The following is a 17,274-nucleotide window of genomic DNA, read 5'->3' as shown; positions in this document are numbered from 1 at the left end:
GGGTGACCACGTCTGTGCTGGACCCTTGCCCCTCTTGGCTGGTGAAAGCTGGCAGGACCGGAACCGCCGTCTGGGCCAAGGAGGTGATAAATGCCTCTTTGAGAGAGGGAGTGGTCCCTGACTGCCTAAAAGAGGCGGTAGTGAGACCGCTCCTGAAGAAATCCTCCTTGGACCCAGATAACATGAACAACTATAGACCTGTGGCGAATGTTCCGTTCTTGGGCAAGGTGCTGGAACGGGTGGTTGCCGGCCAGCTCCAGGGGCTCTTGGATGACACTGATTATCTTGATCCATTTCAATCCGGTTTTAGGCCCGGTTTTGGTACCGAAACAGCCTTGGTCGCTCTGTATGATGACCTTTGTCGGGAGAGGGACAGGGGGAGTGTGACCCTGTTGATTCTCCTTGATCTCTCAGCTGCTTTTGATACCATCGACCATGGTATCCTTCTGGGAAGACTCATGGAGTTGGGAGTTGGGGGTACTGCCTGGCAGTGGCTCCGCTCCTACTTGGTGGGTTGTCACCAGAGGGTAGTGCTTGGGGAACATTACTCGACACCCTGGACTCTCCATTGTGGAGTCCCACAGGGATCAGTACTGTCCCCCATGCTCTTTAACATCTACATGAAGCTGCTGGGTGCGGTCATCAGGAGTTTTGGGGTGCGTTGTCATCAGTATGCTGATGACACGCAACTCTATTTCTCCTTTTCATCTTCCTCAGGTGAGGCTGTTAACATACTAAACCGTTGCCTGGCCGCGATAATGGACTGGATGAGAGCGAACAAACTGAAGCTCAATCCAGACAAGACTGAGACGATGTTGGTGAGTGCTTCCCCTGCCCAGATGGTGGATGTTCATCTTGTTCTCGATGGGGTTACACTCCCCTTGAAGGAACAGGTTCGTAGCTTGGGAGTTCTTTTCGATCCTTCCTTGTCACTGGAGGCCCAGGTGGCCTCGGTGGCACGGAATGCTTTCTACCATCTTCGTTTGGTAGCCCAGCTACATCCCTATCTGGACGGTGATGACCTCACCTCTGTTGTTCATGCTCTGGTAACTTCTAGATTGGACTACTGCAATGTGCTCTACGTTGGGCTGCCCTTGAAGATAATTCGGAAACTACAGCTAGTCCAGAATGCAGCGGCCAGACTGTTGACGCGGACCAGAAGGTCCGCTCATATAACACCTGTTCTGGCTCGTCTGCACTGGCTCCCTATTTGTTTCCGGGCTAGATTCAAAGTGCTGGTTTTGACCTATAAAGCCTTACACGGCATGGGACCGCAATACCTGGTGGAACGCCTCTCCCAATATGAACCTACCCGTACACTGCGCTCAACATCTAAGGCCCTCCTCCGAGTGCCATCTCATCGAGAAGCTCGGAGGGTGGTGACTAGATCTAGGGCCTTTTCAGTGGTGGCCCCCGAATTGTGGAACAGTCTTTCCGATGAGGTGTGCCTGGCGCCGACGCTGCTATCCTTTCGGCGTCAGGTGAAAACCTTTTTATTCTCCCAGGCATTTTAAAGTGTATTTTAATCTGTTTTTAAAGTGTATTTTAACTGTACTTTTTATGTTGTATTATGATGCTGTTTGCTTTTTGTTATTTGTTTGTTTTTGGTTTTTGACTTTATTATATTTATTGTAGTTATATATTGTGCTGTTTTTATCTCTTATGTACACCGCCCAGAGAGCCGCCAGGCTTAGGGCGGTATATAAATGAAATAAAATAAATAAATAAATAAATACTCCCCCCCAAAAAGGTAAGTTCCATTTTTTTCAATGTGTTCCATATTTTTAGGTACACAGAGAAGAGCCTTAAATATAAAGAGGCCTAAACCGAAACCGGCCTAGAGAAGCCAGTACCAAATTAAGGGCAAAACTAAGTCCTACCCCCAGCACCCTGCTTTAAGAACAGCACACATGGGCTCCAGGGGATGTCCTTCAGGAGCAGAGATGCCTGCCTCATAGGAAGCAGGTGCTGAAGCTTCCCCTCCAAAATGTGTCAATAAATAAGATTACCCAAAAATGGAACATAAATCTAGCGAGGGTCTTAGCTGAAGCTGCCAGGTGACACTAGCTACTTGGGCAGGCTTTAATCTGCCTGCACGTTCCTTCATCAGTGGAACAGGAGTGGGAGGGGCAGGAGAGTAAAGAGCAGCTCCGTTTTTTGGCTTTAAGTAGGTTAAACAAATCAGAGTGCATCAGTGGGTTTGTTGGTAACTGCTGCAGTGCTCCCAGAACAGGCAAAGAGCCTGGGAAATAAAGATACCAAATGTGATCTCAAAGATATTTGTTTGCTTCACTGAGAGAGAGAGCTGGGTGGGGTGGAGAGGGAAGATTGCTGCAGGGACAGAACACCAACAGGGCCAAACACCCCTCAAGTGATATTTTTAGAAGCGTCTAGGTTCCAAAGGATCCAATGTTTGCTTTTTTGTTTTATTCAAAAAGCCAAATCAAAGGTGCAAAAACAAGGGGTGCCCTCTCCCCCCTCCAACTCCATATAGTATTTGTTCTGTACAGTTCTAAGGAGTTGAGGAGCAATGCAGTCCATTGGTCCATCTTGCTCAGAAATGGCTACAACTGACCGGCAACAGCTCTCCATGGTTTTACACAGTGGTCAGCAGCAGCAACAACATTTTATTGCGGTCAACCAACCATTAAAAAGTACACAACAGGATAAATACATAATCATAAAATTAAAACAGCAAAGGTGAGGATTTAAGAGCTAACAAATGAATGTCTAAGAGATATTAATACATTCAGAAATATTGCTACCTGTTTAGTAATGAATTCATTGGATCTCTCAAGGAAAATGCTCGGAAGAGTCTCTAAGGATCAACCGGGAAACCTCACAAGAAGGGGGTAGATTATACTTTCTCTGACCCCTTGATAAACTCTACAGTAAAAAAATTTGGGAAACTATTTCAGGTTCCAGTTGATGACACGGACAGCACCTATCCTTAATAGGAACTTTGGCAAATCCACCATCTTAACATCTTGTTAACACGTGCCAGCAGAACAGCTCTTCTATAGTTAGGTATTGTTAAAAAGTGTAAGTGTTGGAAACATTGATTAGAGGCAGACCAAGTCAGGCCTAGAGACCGTGGTGAACACGACCCATTTGCTAAGGCATGTAGCTGTTGGTCATATCTTTTATTCTCTATTTAATGATGGATTTAGCGTGCACTGGATCCAAGGACAAGAGATAATAAGGAGAGAGTACTCATTTTACCAATTCGCTCTCTTTTCCAAGTAGACATAAAAGAATCAACTAGTACCTGATAAACCAGAGCTATTGGCGAAGAGAAAGAACAGATTCTAAGACAATAATGAATATAATATGTCAATGCTAATACATCATTTATCTCAGATTTTGAATCTCCACAGTAGTGAAATTGACCTCCAAGAGGTGGAAGTCCTGTTCTCAAATTCCCACACAAGAAGATATACATTAACTTTTTATTCTAACGCAATTCCTAAAATTTGTTGGATATTAAGCATAGATTACAATATAGCAGATTAACAGTATTGAATGTATATTATTATATTTATATCCCACCCTTCTTCCCAGTAGGAGCCCATTTAATATAAGGATTATCAGGGCCGGCTCTAAAGGGCGGCCAGGTGGGGCCCTGGATGAGGGCCCCTGGGGCTACAGGGCCCCCTGTGCTCCCCTTCCACAATCCGTGGCAGGATTGCTGCAGCGGATCGCAGGACAGGAGCTTCCAAGCCGCCTGCCATTCCCCCGCTTCACCTACCTTTCTCTCTGCTGTTTTTTGCAGCTGCGCACACTGCGCACGCAGGATTGCCATCAATCAAAATGGCGGCTGAGGTTTCCCTAAAGGGCTGAAGCCTCTGCCATCATCTTGGTTGATGGCAGCAATGCACGCGTGTAGCATGCATGCATGCCATCAACCAAGACGGCGGCAGAGGCTTCAATCCCTTAGGGAAACCTCAGCTGCCATCTTAATTGATGGCAACCCTGCGCATGCAGTGTGCACAGCCAAAAAAAAGCACAGAGAATAGCAAATAGAGCGGGGAAATGGTGGGCGGCTTGGGAGCTCCCACCCTGCGATCCGCAGTACCAGTCCTGCCGTGAATCACAGAAGGCGAGTGCCGGGGCCTGGGGCAGGCTGGTGCCCAAGGGCCTTGGCATGCCAGGGGCCGGCCGTGAGGATTATACTCTGAAACCTTTAATAATTAAAGGAAAATTTCAGGGATTGAATAGAGCACTTGTTCAACCAAGTCAGGCCACATCAGAATTACACATTGGCCCTGATGTTATTAACTGGGATGACTATTAGAGTCCCAGGTATCATTCGACAGAAGTTGTACTCTTATAATCAAGCTCCTAGGGCTTCGGGGTCAGACTTGGCCTCTGAAACTAATGAGCAGTCTGAGCCTGTTGAGAGCCAACATTTGGGCTCTTTTTCAGCTCTGCCCAAGGAGAAACAAGAGGGTATAGTGGACTGATTGTCAGTTTTAAAAGACGAGATCATCATTCTTTAGAAAGTCTAGGGAAATCCTCCACACGGGTCTTTTCCAGCCCTACCTAAAGATGCCAAGGATTAGACCTGGGCCATTTCTTATGCAAAGCATGTGCCCTGCTGAACTAAAGCCTGTGATGAGGTGTCACGGGAAAAGATGGTTGAGGTCACACAGAGATTTGGGCTTGTTTTTAAATTAAATTAATTGCGAGCAAAGGGGAGAACAGAATTCAACCTGGTTTGAATTTGTGTCCGGTGAACGTGTTTTCCGACTACTCCCACGATGCAGCAGGTGGGATTTTTCACCCTAAATTTGCTAGCAAACTCGGTGTGTGGTGAGCCACTTAGGCAACTGGTTCACCACAAGCACATTCACATCATGTTGATGACTTTTTGTTTTGTTTCCGCTGACCTAGTTTTAAAACAAGATCAAGAATGGCCCACACCAAGGGTAAGATGTGGGACCTGGGGGACTGAAGTCCAGGTCCCATCCTTGGGACAACACTACATATTACAAAGAGGACCCCAGCAGTTATTATGAACACCAAAAGCCTGACAGCTATTGTTCCTAGGCAAACTGGATTTAGGAGAAGGTGATTTGGCAGGGATATTTGTTTAACTTTTGCCTAACCACTGTTTTTCGTAATTAACTTCTAATTTTAGTTCCGTAAACCACAGTGCTTCCAGGCATTGCTTCTGGATCGGTGCTAGAAATTTCCCAGAAAATCTGTTCCAGAGGGAGAAGAGTTCAGTCCAACAGGTAACAGGAATCAAAAGGGAAAACCTGCTCGCTCCTTTCTTTACCACCCTAGCAAAGCTGTTTTCTGATACCCGAATGCTGGCAGGGATCAAGAAAGGAAAAGCATCCCTTGCAAAGGCAGAGGCTGCTCTGCAGTCAAAGGTGTTCCAACTGGCAGTGGGCCCACCATGCCCTATCTGCTTTTACTCCTAGCCCAGCATATTCTATTTGGTCTCAGCCTCTCTGGCACCTGTGAAAGTGCCGTTGACGCCTGCAGACAGTGAAGTAGGTCAAAGTCACCACAACAGGAGAAAGGCCAGGATGAGGTGGCGCAGCTTTGAGTCAGGAAGGGCAGCCTTTTGCTGCAGAACTATCTGTTCATGGGCTGTACAGCTTCAGCAGGGGACCTTCTCTACTCCTAGCCTCAAACAAGTGGGAAACCAAGGCAGGCTTGTAAATGGTCCCTAATCTATGTCGAATAAGTATCAAGACCAAGCACCAAGGGCAAGGGGAAGTTTTTGTAAACTAGAAAACAATTTGGGGAATCAATAAACAAGCAACTCTCTTCAAATTTACAAACGCTTCCCCACCTAAGTTGTCACCCAAACTTGCCACTTGCTACAGATGAGGGACTGATTACAAGCCTGCCTTGTAATCATTTCTGTTTGAGGATTGGGCTTTCCTGTTTCTCATCCATGGTTCTTTCTCCCTCCCATACTGACTAACGTCACTATGGGTCCAAGGATTTGTGGTGGACTTGTCTGCATGGCTGAACTAATGCACATGCTAACAGTCCCTATTTACCAGGGGGAATTGCTATTTTCTGGTGCCAGTCCCTGGTAAAACACTGTTCCTGTTTTGTCTTTTGGGAAGATGTTGTGGGGGGTACATTTTTAAAATGTTTTGTGTTGTTTCAGAGTTTAGATCCAACTCCTAGATCTCTAAATATTGAAAACTATGGGGGGGGAAGAGGGGAGGCATGCAGTGCAGATGCATATAAACGTCTGCTTGCAGATGTAGTACACCAAATACCAGTGCACTGCCCATCCGGATAGTAAAGGTTGCTGGTTGTGAGTGAATAGTAGGTACCTAATGTACAGTCAGATCCACTGGAAGAGGCAACATTCTATTAAACAATCATTAAGTGGGTTTTCAACAAAGAAACACACTGCTAACACATTTTCAGGCAATGCAGGAGAGGCTATTACAGAATAAATGAATACAACAACCAATAAATTAAGAAAAAGAAGATGGGCCTCAGGGATACTTTGATTACAAACACACAAATGATCTTACTTTTGTAGTGTTGGAATGTGTGACCTAATTAGATTTCTATACCCCAAACTTAATCTAATAGGTCATTCCCCACCCCCATGCCCCAGGGAACTCTAGTTCTGTGAAGTAGGCTAGGGCTCTCTAACTGAGAACACTAGCAGTCTCACCAAACTACAATTCTTAGGCTTCATGGGGGAGGGTGGGGGAAATGGCTATCCTGCCTGGATATATTTGCAGTGTAGTCATGCACTGATCAAAGGTGCAATCCCAACTCCAGGCTGGAAGTAGCATGGCTGAACAGAGCTGTGAGGCTACCACCACATCTGAAACCCTGCTGTCACTTGTGATGGCCAGGGTGAAAGAGTTTTTTTAACCATTGTTTTGGCTGTGCCAGCTCCAGACTGGTGCAGCACAGGGGCCCCACCATCACGGATAGCTGGATCAGGGTCTGGATTCAGTGGATCCTTGGTGAGCCTAGCTCTGCCCCTCCCAGAAACACCCTGTTTGGGTGGGCTATGATGACTATCACTCGCGTGGATACCACCAGTAGCAGCTTCTATCCACCTGTACTTTCAGTCAGCGCAGTGACAGAGACCCCTCCCACTGGCAGAACCAAACGGAGGGATACCTCTGCTGTATCCAAACCCCCTTCAGCACAGCAGGTTTTGGGGTTGGGCTGCTCTGTAAATTATCAATAGGGCCACCTAATTCCCCTCCACCAGCAGAAAAAGCAGCACATACAATACAACCACCCCCATCTTACCCTGCTTCTATGGATTTCACTGGTTAACCACCAAAAACATCAATGGGCTATCAACTCACATTCTAGAAGGGAGGCGGGTTCACTGCTTGTCCATTGTACGCCTCTCCAAACCCTCATATTTGATTACAAGATGTATTTGTATTTCTAGAAACAGAGGGACAAATGCCAAGAAGCCAAGGTTGGTCCCAGTTCTCTGACTCAAGTCCACTGCATGTGTGCAGCATGGGCCTCTCCTTCAATTGTTACAAGCATTTGCTGGGAGACATAGCATATTTGGTTGTCAAATAAATCAGCCCAGACTTTACTTTTTTTTTTGCAGAAATCACACAGCACTTTCTCTCATCAATTAAAATATTAGCATTCAAACATCCCAATTCTATGGTTTGGTGCTCTACCTCTAGAATATTTAGGACAGGGATGGAGAACCTGTGGCCTTCCAGACATTGCTGGACTCCAGTTCCCATCAGGCCCAGCCACATAGCTAATAGTCAGGGGTAATGGGTGTTGTAACACAGAAATATCTGGAGGGCCACAGGTTCCCCCACCCGTGACTTAGGATAAGGCTTAATGTTCCTCCACCATGCTGTATCTCAATAGACACCACAGTGCTGGCACCTGGACCCAATCTCTACCTAGGTGTTTGCATAGCTGCTGCCTTTCGTGCTCAGATCTATGTTTTACAAGGGCCATCCTCAGATGGGGTGACATAGGCAGAGCTTGGAAAAGTTACTTTTTTGAACTACAACTCCCATTAGCCCAATCCAGTGGCCATGCTGGCTGGGGCTGATGGGAGTTGTAGTTCAAAAAAGGAACTTTTCCAAGTTCTGGACATAGGGCACAATAAGGTTTGCTCCTGCCCTTTAAAAACATAGGAGGAATCTTGCTGGATCAGAACAAAGGCCTATCTCGTCTAGCATCCTGTTTTCCCACACAGGATGCCTCTGCAAAACCCACAAGCTGGACACAAGGGCAATCATCCTTTCCTTTGTTTTCCCATGACTAGTATTCAGAGACATGTCACCTCTGATCCTGGAGGTACGATATAGCCGTCATGACTATCGATAGCCTTATTCTCCACAAATTGGTCTAATCCCTTTTAAACGCTGTTTATATTCCTTGAGTGGCACCCAGCTAATAGGAGCCCCATAGGCTGATATAAACATGAATTGGCTATTGCTTATTATAGGCAAGAGAAGTGACAGAGATTCTTCTTAGAAAATGGGGATTTTGTGTGGTTTCCAGAAGTGCAACCAACAAAGCAGACTGCCCTTATTTTCCAACTTTTCCTTGTGAAAGGTTTGGGAAGGGGCCTAATTCAGTGATGGAGGACACCTGTTTTGCATGTAGAAGGTCCCAGATTCAATCCCTGGCATCTCCAGGTAGGGCTGGGAGTGTCCCATCTGAAACCCTGCAGAGCTGCTGCCAGTCAGTGTAGATGGTACTGAGCTAGAAAGACCAATGGTAGGCAGCTTCCTACAGTCTATTCACCCGTTGTTAATTTGCACCTGGAACTACGCTACTAGGCAAACCATGTGCAATAGAGTACAACATCTATATGTTACATAGCAGGGATGAGGTTAAGTTGCAAGTGCCAAATTCCCACTTCTATCTACACAACCATCAAACTCTGGTACAGGAGGTCCATCTACTGCTGCCACTGATCACCCTAACCCAGCCTTTCCCAACTAGTGGGCCACCAGATGTTGTTGGACCACAACTCCTATCAGCCTCAGCCAGCATTGCCAATGGTCAGGAAAGATGGAAACTGTGGTCCAACAACATCTGGTAGCCCACTAGTTGGGAAAGGCTGCCCTAACCACTGCAGCAGCACCTCTGGCTTTAAAATTAGTTGCCAAGAGGGGAAAATATTTTATGTTCTAGAGAAACTTGTAAAATAAGGTCAATATTCTTGATGGCACATATCCTGTAATTCACACAGAAGCCAAATTATATTCACAAACAAAAGTCAAATGTCATTTACTGCTTTGGAAGTTTTAATGCACACATATGGGATATTTGCTGCATTTTACTAGCCTGGAGTCTGGACTGACCAGCTCTTTGTGAATGTGTTAACTTCAGCATGCAGTTGATTGGGTGTCTGTGGGCAAAGGGTCAAACACTAGCTATTTTTCATCATGAAGAGTGCTGTTTGTGGAGACCATTGATTATTGCACCCTGTATTTCTTTAAGTGGACAAGGAAGTGCAAACACAGCCGTAGATCATTGGCTGTATGCCCAAAATAACACAGGTTTTCAAACACTAGTAAAATTCAGAAACCAGCCAACACATGGGGAATATCTTTAGCAAACGGGCTCCGACTTCAAGCCCTGTGGGTTCAAATGGGCTTCTCTTCTGTTAATTTCAGTGGCAGTAGCAGTTTCACACGAACACACAGGTGGTATTCAATACTAGTCCTACTCAGAGTAGACCCATTAAAGTTAATAAACATGGCTAACCTAGGTTCAGTGGGTCTAATCTGAGTAGGATTTGGTTGAATACACCCACAGAGATCCCTTTAAAAATGAAGGGGGAAGTCCTGGTGAAAAGGAGAGCTCTATGCATGAAGCATAATTCCTGGTGCAAAATATTGCTGATCAAAATGATAAAGGTTTAATAATGGCAGTGTCTGTAACCTCCCCTGACTGCTTTTCCTAACTTCTCCTTCTTCTTCTTCTTCTTCTTTGTTATCATCAAAGGGAAAAGTTACCTGTTAGGGATGTGCAACATTTCACCACTGAATGGCCAACTTTTTAGCCATCCTCAATCTAGTGCCCTCCAAGTGCTGTTGGACTCCAACTCCCATCATCCCCAGCCTGCATGGCCAGTGATGATGGGAGTCACAGTGCAACAACATCTGGAGGGCTACAGGGGCCACTATATTCACCAGACTGGGGCCCAAAGTAAATTTCACTGTGCACACACAACTCACTGCTTCCTCTCAAATATGCACACCTCAGGTAGTTCTGAAATAACAACCTTCAGAGTTTTGGCCAATATATTACACACAAAATACAAAGAAGAACTAACTTTTTTTTCCTATCCCAGATTTTTAAAGCATCTTTTCTGCTCCTTGTGAATGAAACTATGAGCAAAAATGTAACTTTCTCTTGATCAAAACAAAGTAGACACTATGGGACAGCCACAATTGCTTTTTGGGCCTGAGAATTCAGTCACCAGTTGTCCATTCCAGAATTATACAAATCCATGATAGGCAACTGACATCCCATTGACAACTTGTATGTCAATAGATAAAAGCTTTTGGCCATGCCCAAATACTGGCTTCAAGGGAAATGTAAACTGGCCTCGGGAAATGTACAGGTTATGTCATGTTCTCTCTCTCCCCCACCCCAATCCAAGAAAGGCAAGTCTAGAAGTCTCATCCTCAGACAGCAGCAAATAGGTAAGGGGTGTTAGCCCCTTGCCTGTGTTCCACCCTGGATTGGCTTGTAGACCAATCCAGTTGCCAACCATCACACCAAGGCTTTTTCTGCTTGCCTCCTCCAAAATGTTGTACATTGTAAAAAATGTCAATCCTCTAAACTGACGATGACAAGATGGGAATCAATTCTACACGCTTGCCCCCTACCTGTTTGCCTTCCCTGGAAGGCAGCAGGGCAGTCATTTCTCCTGTGGTGCTAACATATCTCATGTTGCTTGTCAGAGCATAGAATTGATTTTAGGGAGATTCTAAGCATGCAATTCTTTAAGGAAGAGCGTAAAGAGCAACCAAAAAAGAAGCCAGACTGCAGATACATAAGGATGGAGTACTTTTATGCAGGCACGCCATCTGGGATTGCCAGCTTTTTAATGGACAGATCTGTGCTTTTGACATCTTCATGACATGCAAATACAAAGAGGTGAAACAGTGGTTGGCAAAGCATCACCTGTTGATTTCTGCAACTCTGAACGGTTCAGCCTCTGTCCATAAAAATGGTCAGGATTGCCATTTTTTACCTTGGTCAACAGACGGTGCCCTTTAAATCTCCAGGTGAAGCTGGAGAATAGGTAGCAATGGCTCCTTCCATGTTGCTCTACTTTGCCCTCCTCTCTCACCTGCTCTGGCAAGCAAGTCTCCAGGTGTGCAACACAGGATGGGGAGGACAGGAGCTGACAGCAGGAATGGGCAGGTAAGAGCCACTGCTGCCTTATTGCCAGCTTCAGTGGGAGACTTAAGACTACATCCACTATCTGGGACAAAAGGTGGCAACACTTACTTGCAGATGAACTGAGCTCTTGCACAGAGCTCAGCTCTTGCAAAACTTTCCTTGCTCTAAAATTCAGAGTATTCAAAGTACTTTGTGTACATTATCTTGTTGGAATCCTGGCTTACCACAACCCAGTAAAGGAGTTCAATATTATTATCATTCCCACATTTCAGATGGGGCAACTGAATCTGAGAAAGAATGGCTTGTTTAAGCTCACCTTGTTATATCATAGAAGTGTGACTTGAACTCAAGACTTTTGATTCATAGCTTAGGCTGCAATCATAACCCTACTTATCAAGGAGGAAGTGCTACTGGATTCAGTAGGCCTCATGTCTGAGCAGACCTGGTTAGCAATGTGCTGCTAGTCACTTAGCCACTACACTAGCAATATGTGGGAAAATAGATTAGCCTTGTGCCACTAAGACAAACCCACATGAAGGTTGCATAATTGGCAAGAAATTAATTGGCGAGTCTTTCTCCAGCTTGGAGATGCAGTGAGGGAAAGAGATTCACTTGTTTTCTGCTTCTTATGCAGATCTTAAAGGCATTGCGCCTAGCCTAACTACACTTGTAGCGGGGTGTAAGCCCACAACTGTACCCAGCTCACAAAGTATTTCCCATTTTTGGCCAACTCTGCCCTATAATTATGGGCATTAGGAGACACCTTGAACATCATTTGAATCTCCAGTATTTAAATCCACTCTATTGTTTCCACCTACCTACGCAGGCTAGGTTTCCTCTAGCATTCCTCATAGAGTGCACAGGTAAAAAAGTGGGCAGGGCTCCTGCACCTTTACTGTTTCTGTAGAAGGAAGAATTTCTGCAGATGCAGGTAGCATGTCAGTTGGTAAAGGCGCAGGAGCTGGTCCTCTTTTCCCCCAGGCCAACCTACATCCTCAATTGCTTGCTGCTGCAACTACCGCTAAGACTCCTCCGAAATGCTATAGAGTCTGGACCTCCTTAATCAGGAAATACAGGAGTCTGCTTTATACCAGGTCAGACTATTTCCTGATCTACCCAAGTGTTGTCTACTCTGCCTGGCAGTAGCTCTCCAGGACCTGAGGTAGAGGTCTTTGCCATTATCTGATCCTTTTAACTAGAGACAGCAGGGATTGAACCTGGGACTGAACCTGGAACCATGTGATCTACCACTGAGTAATGGGCTCTTCTCAACACCTCTCTGACATGGACAGGAACGGAGGCAAAATGTGAGCCCTACAACTTCCCAGTGGACTACATTGCCCTTCTCTTTTAGTCAGTTTGAACATGAAGCAGAATCCCTAGCGCTTTTGTTGTCTTTCAGCTCATCAGGCTCACTGCAACATCTCAGAGCAGTAAGACAACCTCATCCCAGGTTGGCCAGGGTGGAACAGAATGAAAGCAACACACCTTGAACTTCCTGTGAACTGGAGGAGATGGATGTGGACACATCGAAGAACCCCAGCCTTATAAATGGAATCCACCTAAGAAAAATTGGCAAGCGGAACACGCCTATGCCAGCATTCAAAACAAGGTTTTTAAATACTAAGTGGTTTAGAAATGCTTTTAAATAAATAATAAATTGCATACTTGGGCACAACTATGCACACCTTCCTCCTCAACAGCCTCTGAGTCATCCAGCAATCTTCCTCAAGTGGTGATTAACTGGAGAAAACCTGGGGCACGTGCAGTGCAGTTGCTGAGGGCTGCAGTGCTCAATAAGGGCACAGTCAGGTAAGCACCATGCAAGTGGCAATCACATGCAGGCATGCCCAGGATCCTCCAAGCAAGGGACCTGTCAAAATTGTCACTCCCATCAGAAGATTAGGCAGATGGATGCTGGTTCATGAACTCGGCTAAAGGCCAAAGTCTCACAGGCAACCTTGAATGCCTTGCAGTGAGGGGTGAGTGGCTGGTGGCCCTGAGGCCACCTTTGGTCCTCCAAGGAAATATGGATTTGAATTAAGGTATGGTTTAAGAAAGAAAGAGGTTTGTCCACAGTTATAAGGAAAAGGGAGAGGGAGTGTTCATGTAGTAAGAAATACAGATCCTCTAAGTGTGAATGGTGCCCTCTGTGTTTGGCTTTTGTATTTAACGCTATGGCTATGTCCGAGTATGTTTAATATATATATATATATATTTAATTTAAAGGATGAAACTTACTGGCTGACAACACCAGCTTTATTATAGAATCTGACTGCTCCTGAAGAGATCTGTAGGCACTTGATAAAGATTAGATACTGTTGTCACTATAACGCAAACAAACTGAACTGGAGCCACTTAAGTCATGCTTAGAATAGACCCACTGAAATCAATAGGACTTAAGTTAATCATCCAACCCAGTGTTAGCCTAGAACTAGAAAGTGACATCTTTGAAGCTGTGGCACAATTTCAGGGTGCAATGTCAACACGTGTCACCATGAATCATTCACCATGGCGGCCTCTCGGAACGACAAAAAAACCCAAACCCTTCAATAGGCCAATGACATCACACAGCCCAACATGGGGAGACTACTATTTCTAAAGACTGCATTACTCTAACTGAGAAGACACAATAGCTCCTCCACCAATTGGATGACATCACAGTGATGTTAAGCTTCATGGTGGAATTTGAGTGTGTCTTGGTGTGATGTCCCCACGAGCTTGCTCACCACCTTCAAACTCCAGTGTGCTTGGACCTCCTAATCCTATTGTCCCATTATGAAGGGCTCCCTGAACAGTGACAGTTCCCTATTCTTTCCCTGATGCCAAAATGATCCCTGGGATTAGGGACATCCAGGTTCTTTTAAAGCATTGATACAATATACATATGCGTGGGTATTTATACTGCATGAAATACAAGAAATATTATTTATTCTTCAAAGGAGATGAAGGCAGTATGCTTGTTGTTCCATTTAATCCTCACGACATCCCAGCAAAGTAGGTTAGGTTGAGAGATAAGTGTGACTTTCATACAGCCACTCAGTTCATTTTACTCCTCAGCAAGATTTGCACCTTGGTCCAGCATTCTATGGCCACCAGGAAATTTTGAGGGGTTAATGGGAGATCTGCTGCACTCTTAATGCTATGAAATGCTTCCCCTGCAAGGCACTCCAAAAGCTTCTTATAGATGATTTAGCAGGAGGGAGAAAAACACAGGGCAACCCAGGACTCTGCATCCCTGCAATGAGGGTCACAGTGTTCCCCTGCAAGGACTGTATTGCTGAGGATTCCCTATGCAAGTATTTTCCTATATCAGAGATTTGTTGCAGATTGGAGGACACCCTCCCATCCTTATATTATGCATGTAAGGATATGCCACAGCCTAGGCTTGTGTGTAATCTTTACTAATCAAATGAAGAAATAAATAAATAAATATTCTGCAGCAAGTGCAAATTTGCATCTATTTGCTTTTTGAGGGCATAACTTATTCTGCTTCGGCTAATCAAAAAGACAGGCGAAGAGCTATGCAGGTTGCTAACGACCCACCCCCTGGTCCCTAGAAACCTTAAGACACCCCCCCATTCTGAGATTTAATTCAGCAGTGCCCCACTACCACCAAGTCTATCTTTATTGCATTGATTAAGGGCTAGAAACATGACTTTTTAAAACAAAAAGTCGGTATTTTCAGGATATTGAACTCTGTGCCAGATATCTGCTTCTGCACTTGTGTGTGATGCAGCGGTGGAATAAATATAGCTCTCCAACTCTTAATAGGACAGAGCAAAGGATTTCCATATTGGAGGTCCCAGGTTCTATCCTTAGTATTTACTGGGTAAAAGGAACTCAAGCTGGGAAGGAAAGACCTTTACTGGAGATTTTATATGGGAGCCCCTGCCAGTGTGGGCTGGATGCTCTGGTCTCCGTGCAGGGCAGCACTCTCAGAGAATCAAAAGATGGTTCTCTGCACTGGCCAGCTTCCCTGGGTTACCTGATCTCCAGGACCTCTTCAACAACCCTGTTATCTTAAACTCAACTTCCCACTTAATACCTCCTCTCAGTAGCTTCACCGCAGACATCCCAAACAGAGAGACCTCATGGGACCCGATGAACCCTTCTAACCTACACGCGCGCACACGTACAAGTTGCTCAAGAAATGGTGCTGTGCAACGTTCCCCCTCCTCCTTTGCACAACAGCTGAGGACAAAACAGAAATGAGTTGCAGTTTTCCAGAGCCGTCAGTCAAACGTTGTTGGGTTCTTGTTTACTGAGGTATACAAATCCCGCAGCACCCCTGCGAGTCAAATCCATAAAATGTATCAAAATGCAAGTAATAATTTTATGCAGCCCCCGTGGAGAAAGGTCTGCAGCCTCCTGAGAACTATATCCAACATTGCAGCAATAATTTTCTCTTTCTTTGTATGACCATGCATATATTTCGGGCTGGCATTTTCTCGCCCTCTCCTTTTCACTTAAACAACCATTCCAGTATCAACAGAAACCATCTTTCTATATTCTCTTCCCCCCCTCCCACCGCTCTTCATGACAAAAACATTTTTTTTAAAATCAGCCATAAAAGCCTGTTTACAAACCACTCGCAATTCAGAAATGTACACTTCAGTTAGGAAAATACCAACCATCTAAAAATAACGCAAGGGGGTTTCTGTGTGTGTTGTTGATTGTTGCTTTTTCTTTCTTTTAAAGGGAAATGAATTAAATCCCACACTTATGTTTATGAACGTCTTCCGGTGTTGGGATCTACCAAGATAGGCTAGCCTATTGCTGCTGTGAAAAACGCGAAACATCCGGCTGTAATGGAACACAAATGCAAAGAAAATCCAAAATAAATCGCTCCAACACCCTCCCTCCCGCTTCGTGCAGCTCTCCTCTTTCGCATTCCCCTTTTCGCGCCCATCCACCCACTTCCAGATAACTGATGAATCGCATGTTAAGGTAAATCCGTAGCGAGAAACGTGGGAAAGAGTTTGTAGCAATAGAGAAAGCTCATCGGCTTACCAGAATTGTTATCCATGTCGTGTGTGTCTGTTTTATTCGCTCTTCTTCCGTTGCAAATTTAACCTGACTCCGGGTTGCAAAACAGAAATCGCGTTTGGGGGCGGGGGTTGAAAGAGTCGAGTGAGAGGGGTGTGTGAGAATGTGTATGTGAGCGATCAGGCGCCCCAAAGCAGGCAAAAGCAAATCCAAATAATGGTTGGTAGCGAGTAAGGTAAGCGCGAAGGGAACCCTCTGCGGCTTCCCTCTCCCCTTTCTCCCGTGGATGCGTGCGTGCGTGTGCTCGCTCTTGAGCTGCCGCTGTGCAAAATGGTTTAAGGTTCCAGAAAGCAGCGTTTTGCTGTCTACTGCGACTTCCACGTGCTTTCAAGCGAGACTCGGCAAAAGGCTGAATATTCCCCCACCACCACCTCCCTTGACTGTATGTATGTGGGTGAGGGATGCCGCTGCTGCTGCTTTTTGCTTGTTCAACTCGGGGATTAGCCGCTCCTGTTTGCGAGCCAGGAGGGGGAGTTAGGCTCTGGCATGCCTTAGTGGCTGGCTCATGTGTAGCCTGCATGTGACAGAATCAAAGGCATGCCCCACTGACACACATTTCAGGCAGCCTAAGCGATGACATCAGCTCCCGCGGCCGCACATGGGCAGGAGGCGGGGCTAGAGGAGAAAGGGAAAGGCTGAGGCGGAGGCTCGCTTCACACACTGCCGCAGCCTGATCCGGGTGGGGAAGAAGAGAGCGTGCTCACCCCAGGGCTGGCACCGGCCCATCTGGGACATAGGCAAGCGGCAGTTCTCAGGCTATTCTCAACAGGGAAAGGGGTCATGTCCTTTGCCAAAGGGAGCCGAGCAACCGCTCCCGATTTCAGACGGCGAAGATGAACCGGGAAAGAGGGTGAAGTGAGGGCG

At 45.7% G+C, this 17,274-nt stretch overlaps 1 protein-coding gene across 1 annotated transcript in view; it reads right to left on the bottom strand.

Annotated features, from left to right (window-relative positions):
- The window catches only part of LOC133379450 (nuclear receptor subfamily 1 group D member 1-like), a 48,979-nt gene extending 32,174 nt beyond the window's left edge, over nt 1-16,805 (bottom strand). Inside the window, exon 1 of the mRNA XM_061614738.1 lies at nt 16,375-16,805. Coding sequence (XP_061470722.1) covers nt 16,375-16,390 — 16 coding nt within the window. The 5' untranslated portion in view covers nt 16,391-16,805. The remainder of the gene's footprint in view (nt 1-16,374) is intronic.
- Between the last annotated feature and the right edge of the window lie 469 nt (nt 16,806-17,274).

This window comes from Rhineura floridana, chromosome 3 (genome assembly GCF_030035675.1).
Source record: "Rhineura floridana isolate rRhiFlo1 chromosome 3, rRhiFlo1.hap2, whole genome shotgun sequence".
Taxonomy (NCBI): domain Eukaryota; kingdom Metazoa; phylum Chordata; class Lepidosauria; order Squamata; family Rhineuridae; genus Rhineura; species Rhineura floridana.
The sequence above is the reverse complement of the archived record's forward strand: the minus strand, read 5'-3'. Positions and strand labels throughout refer to the sequence as shown.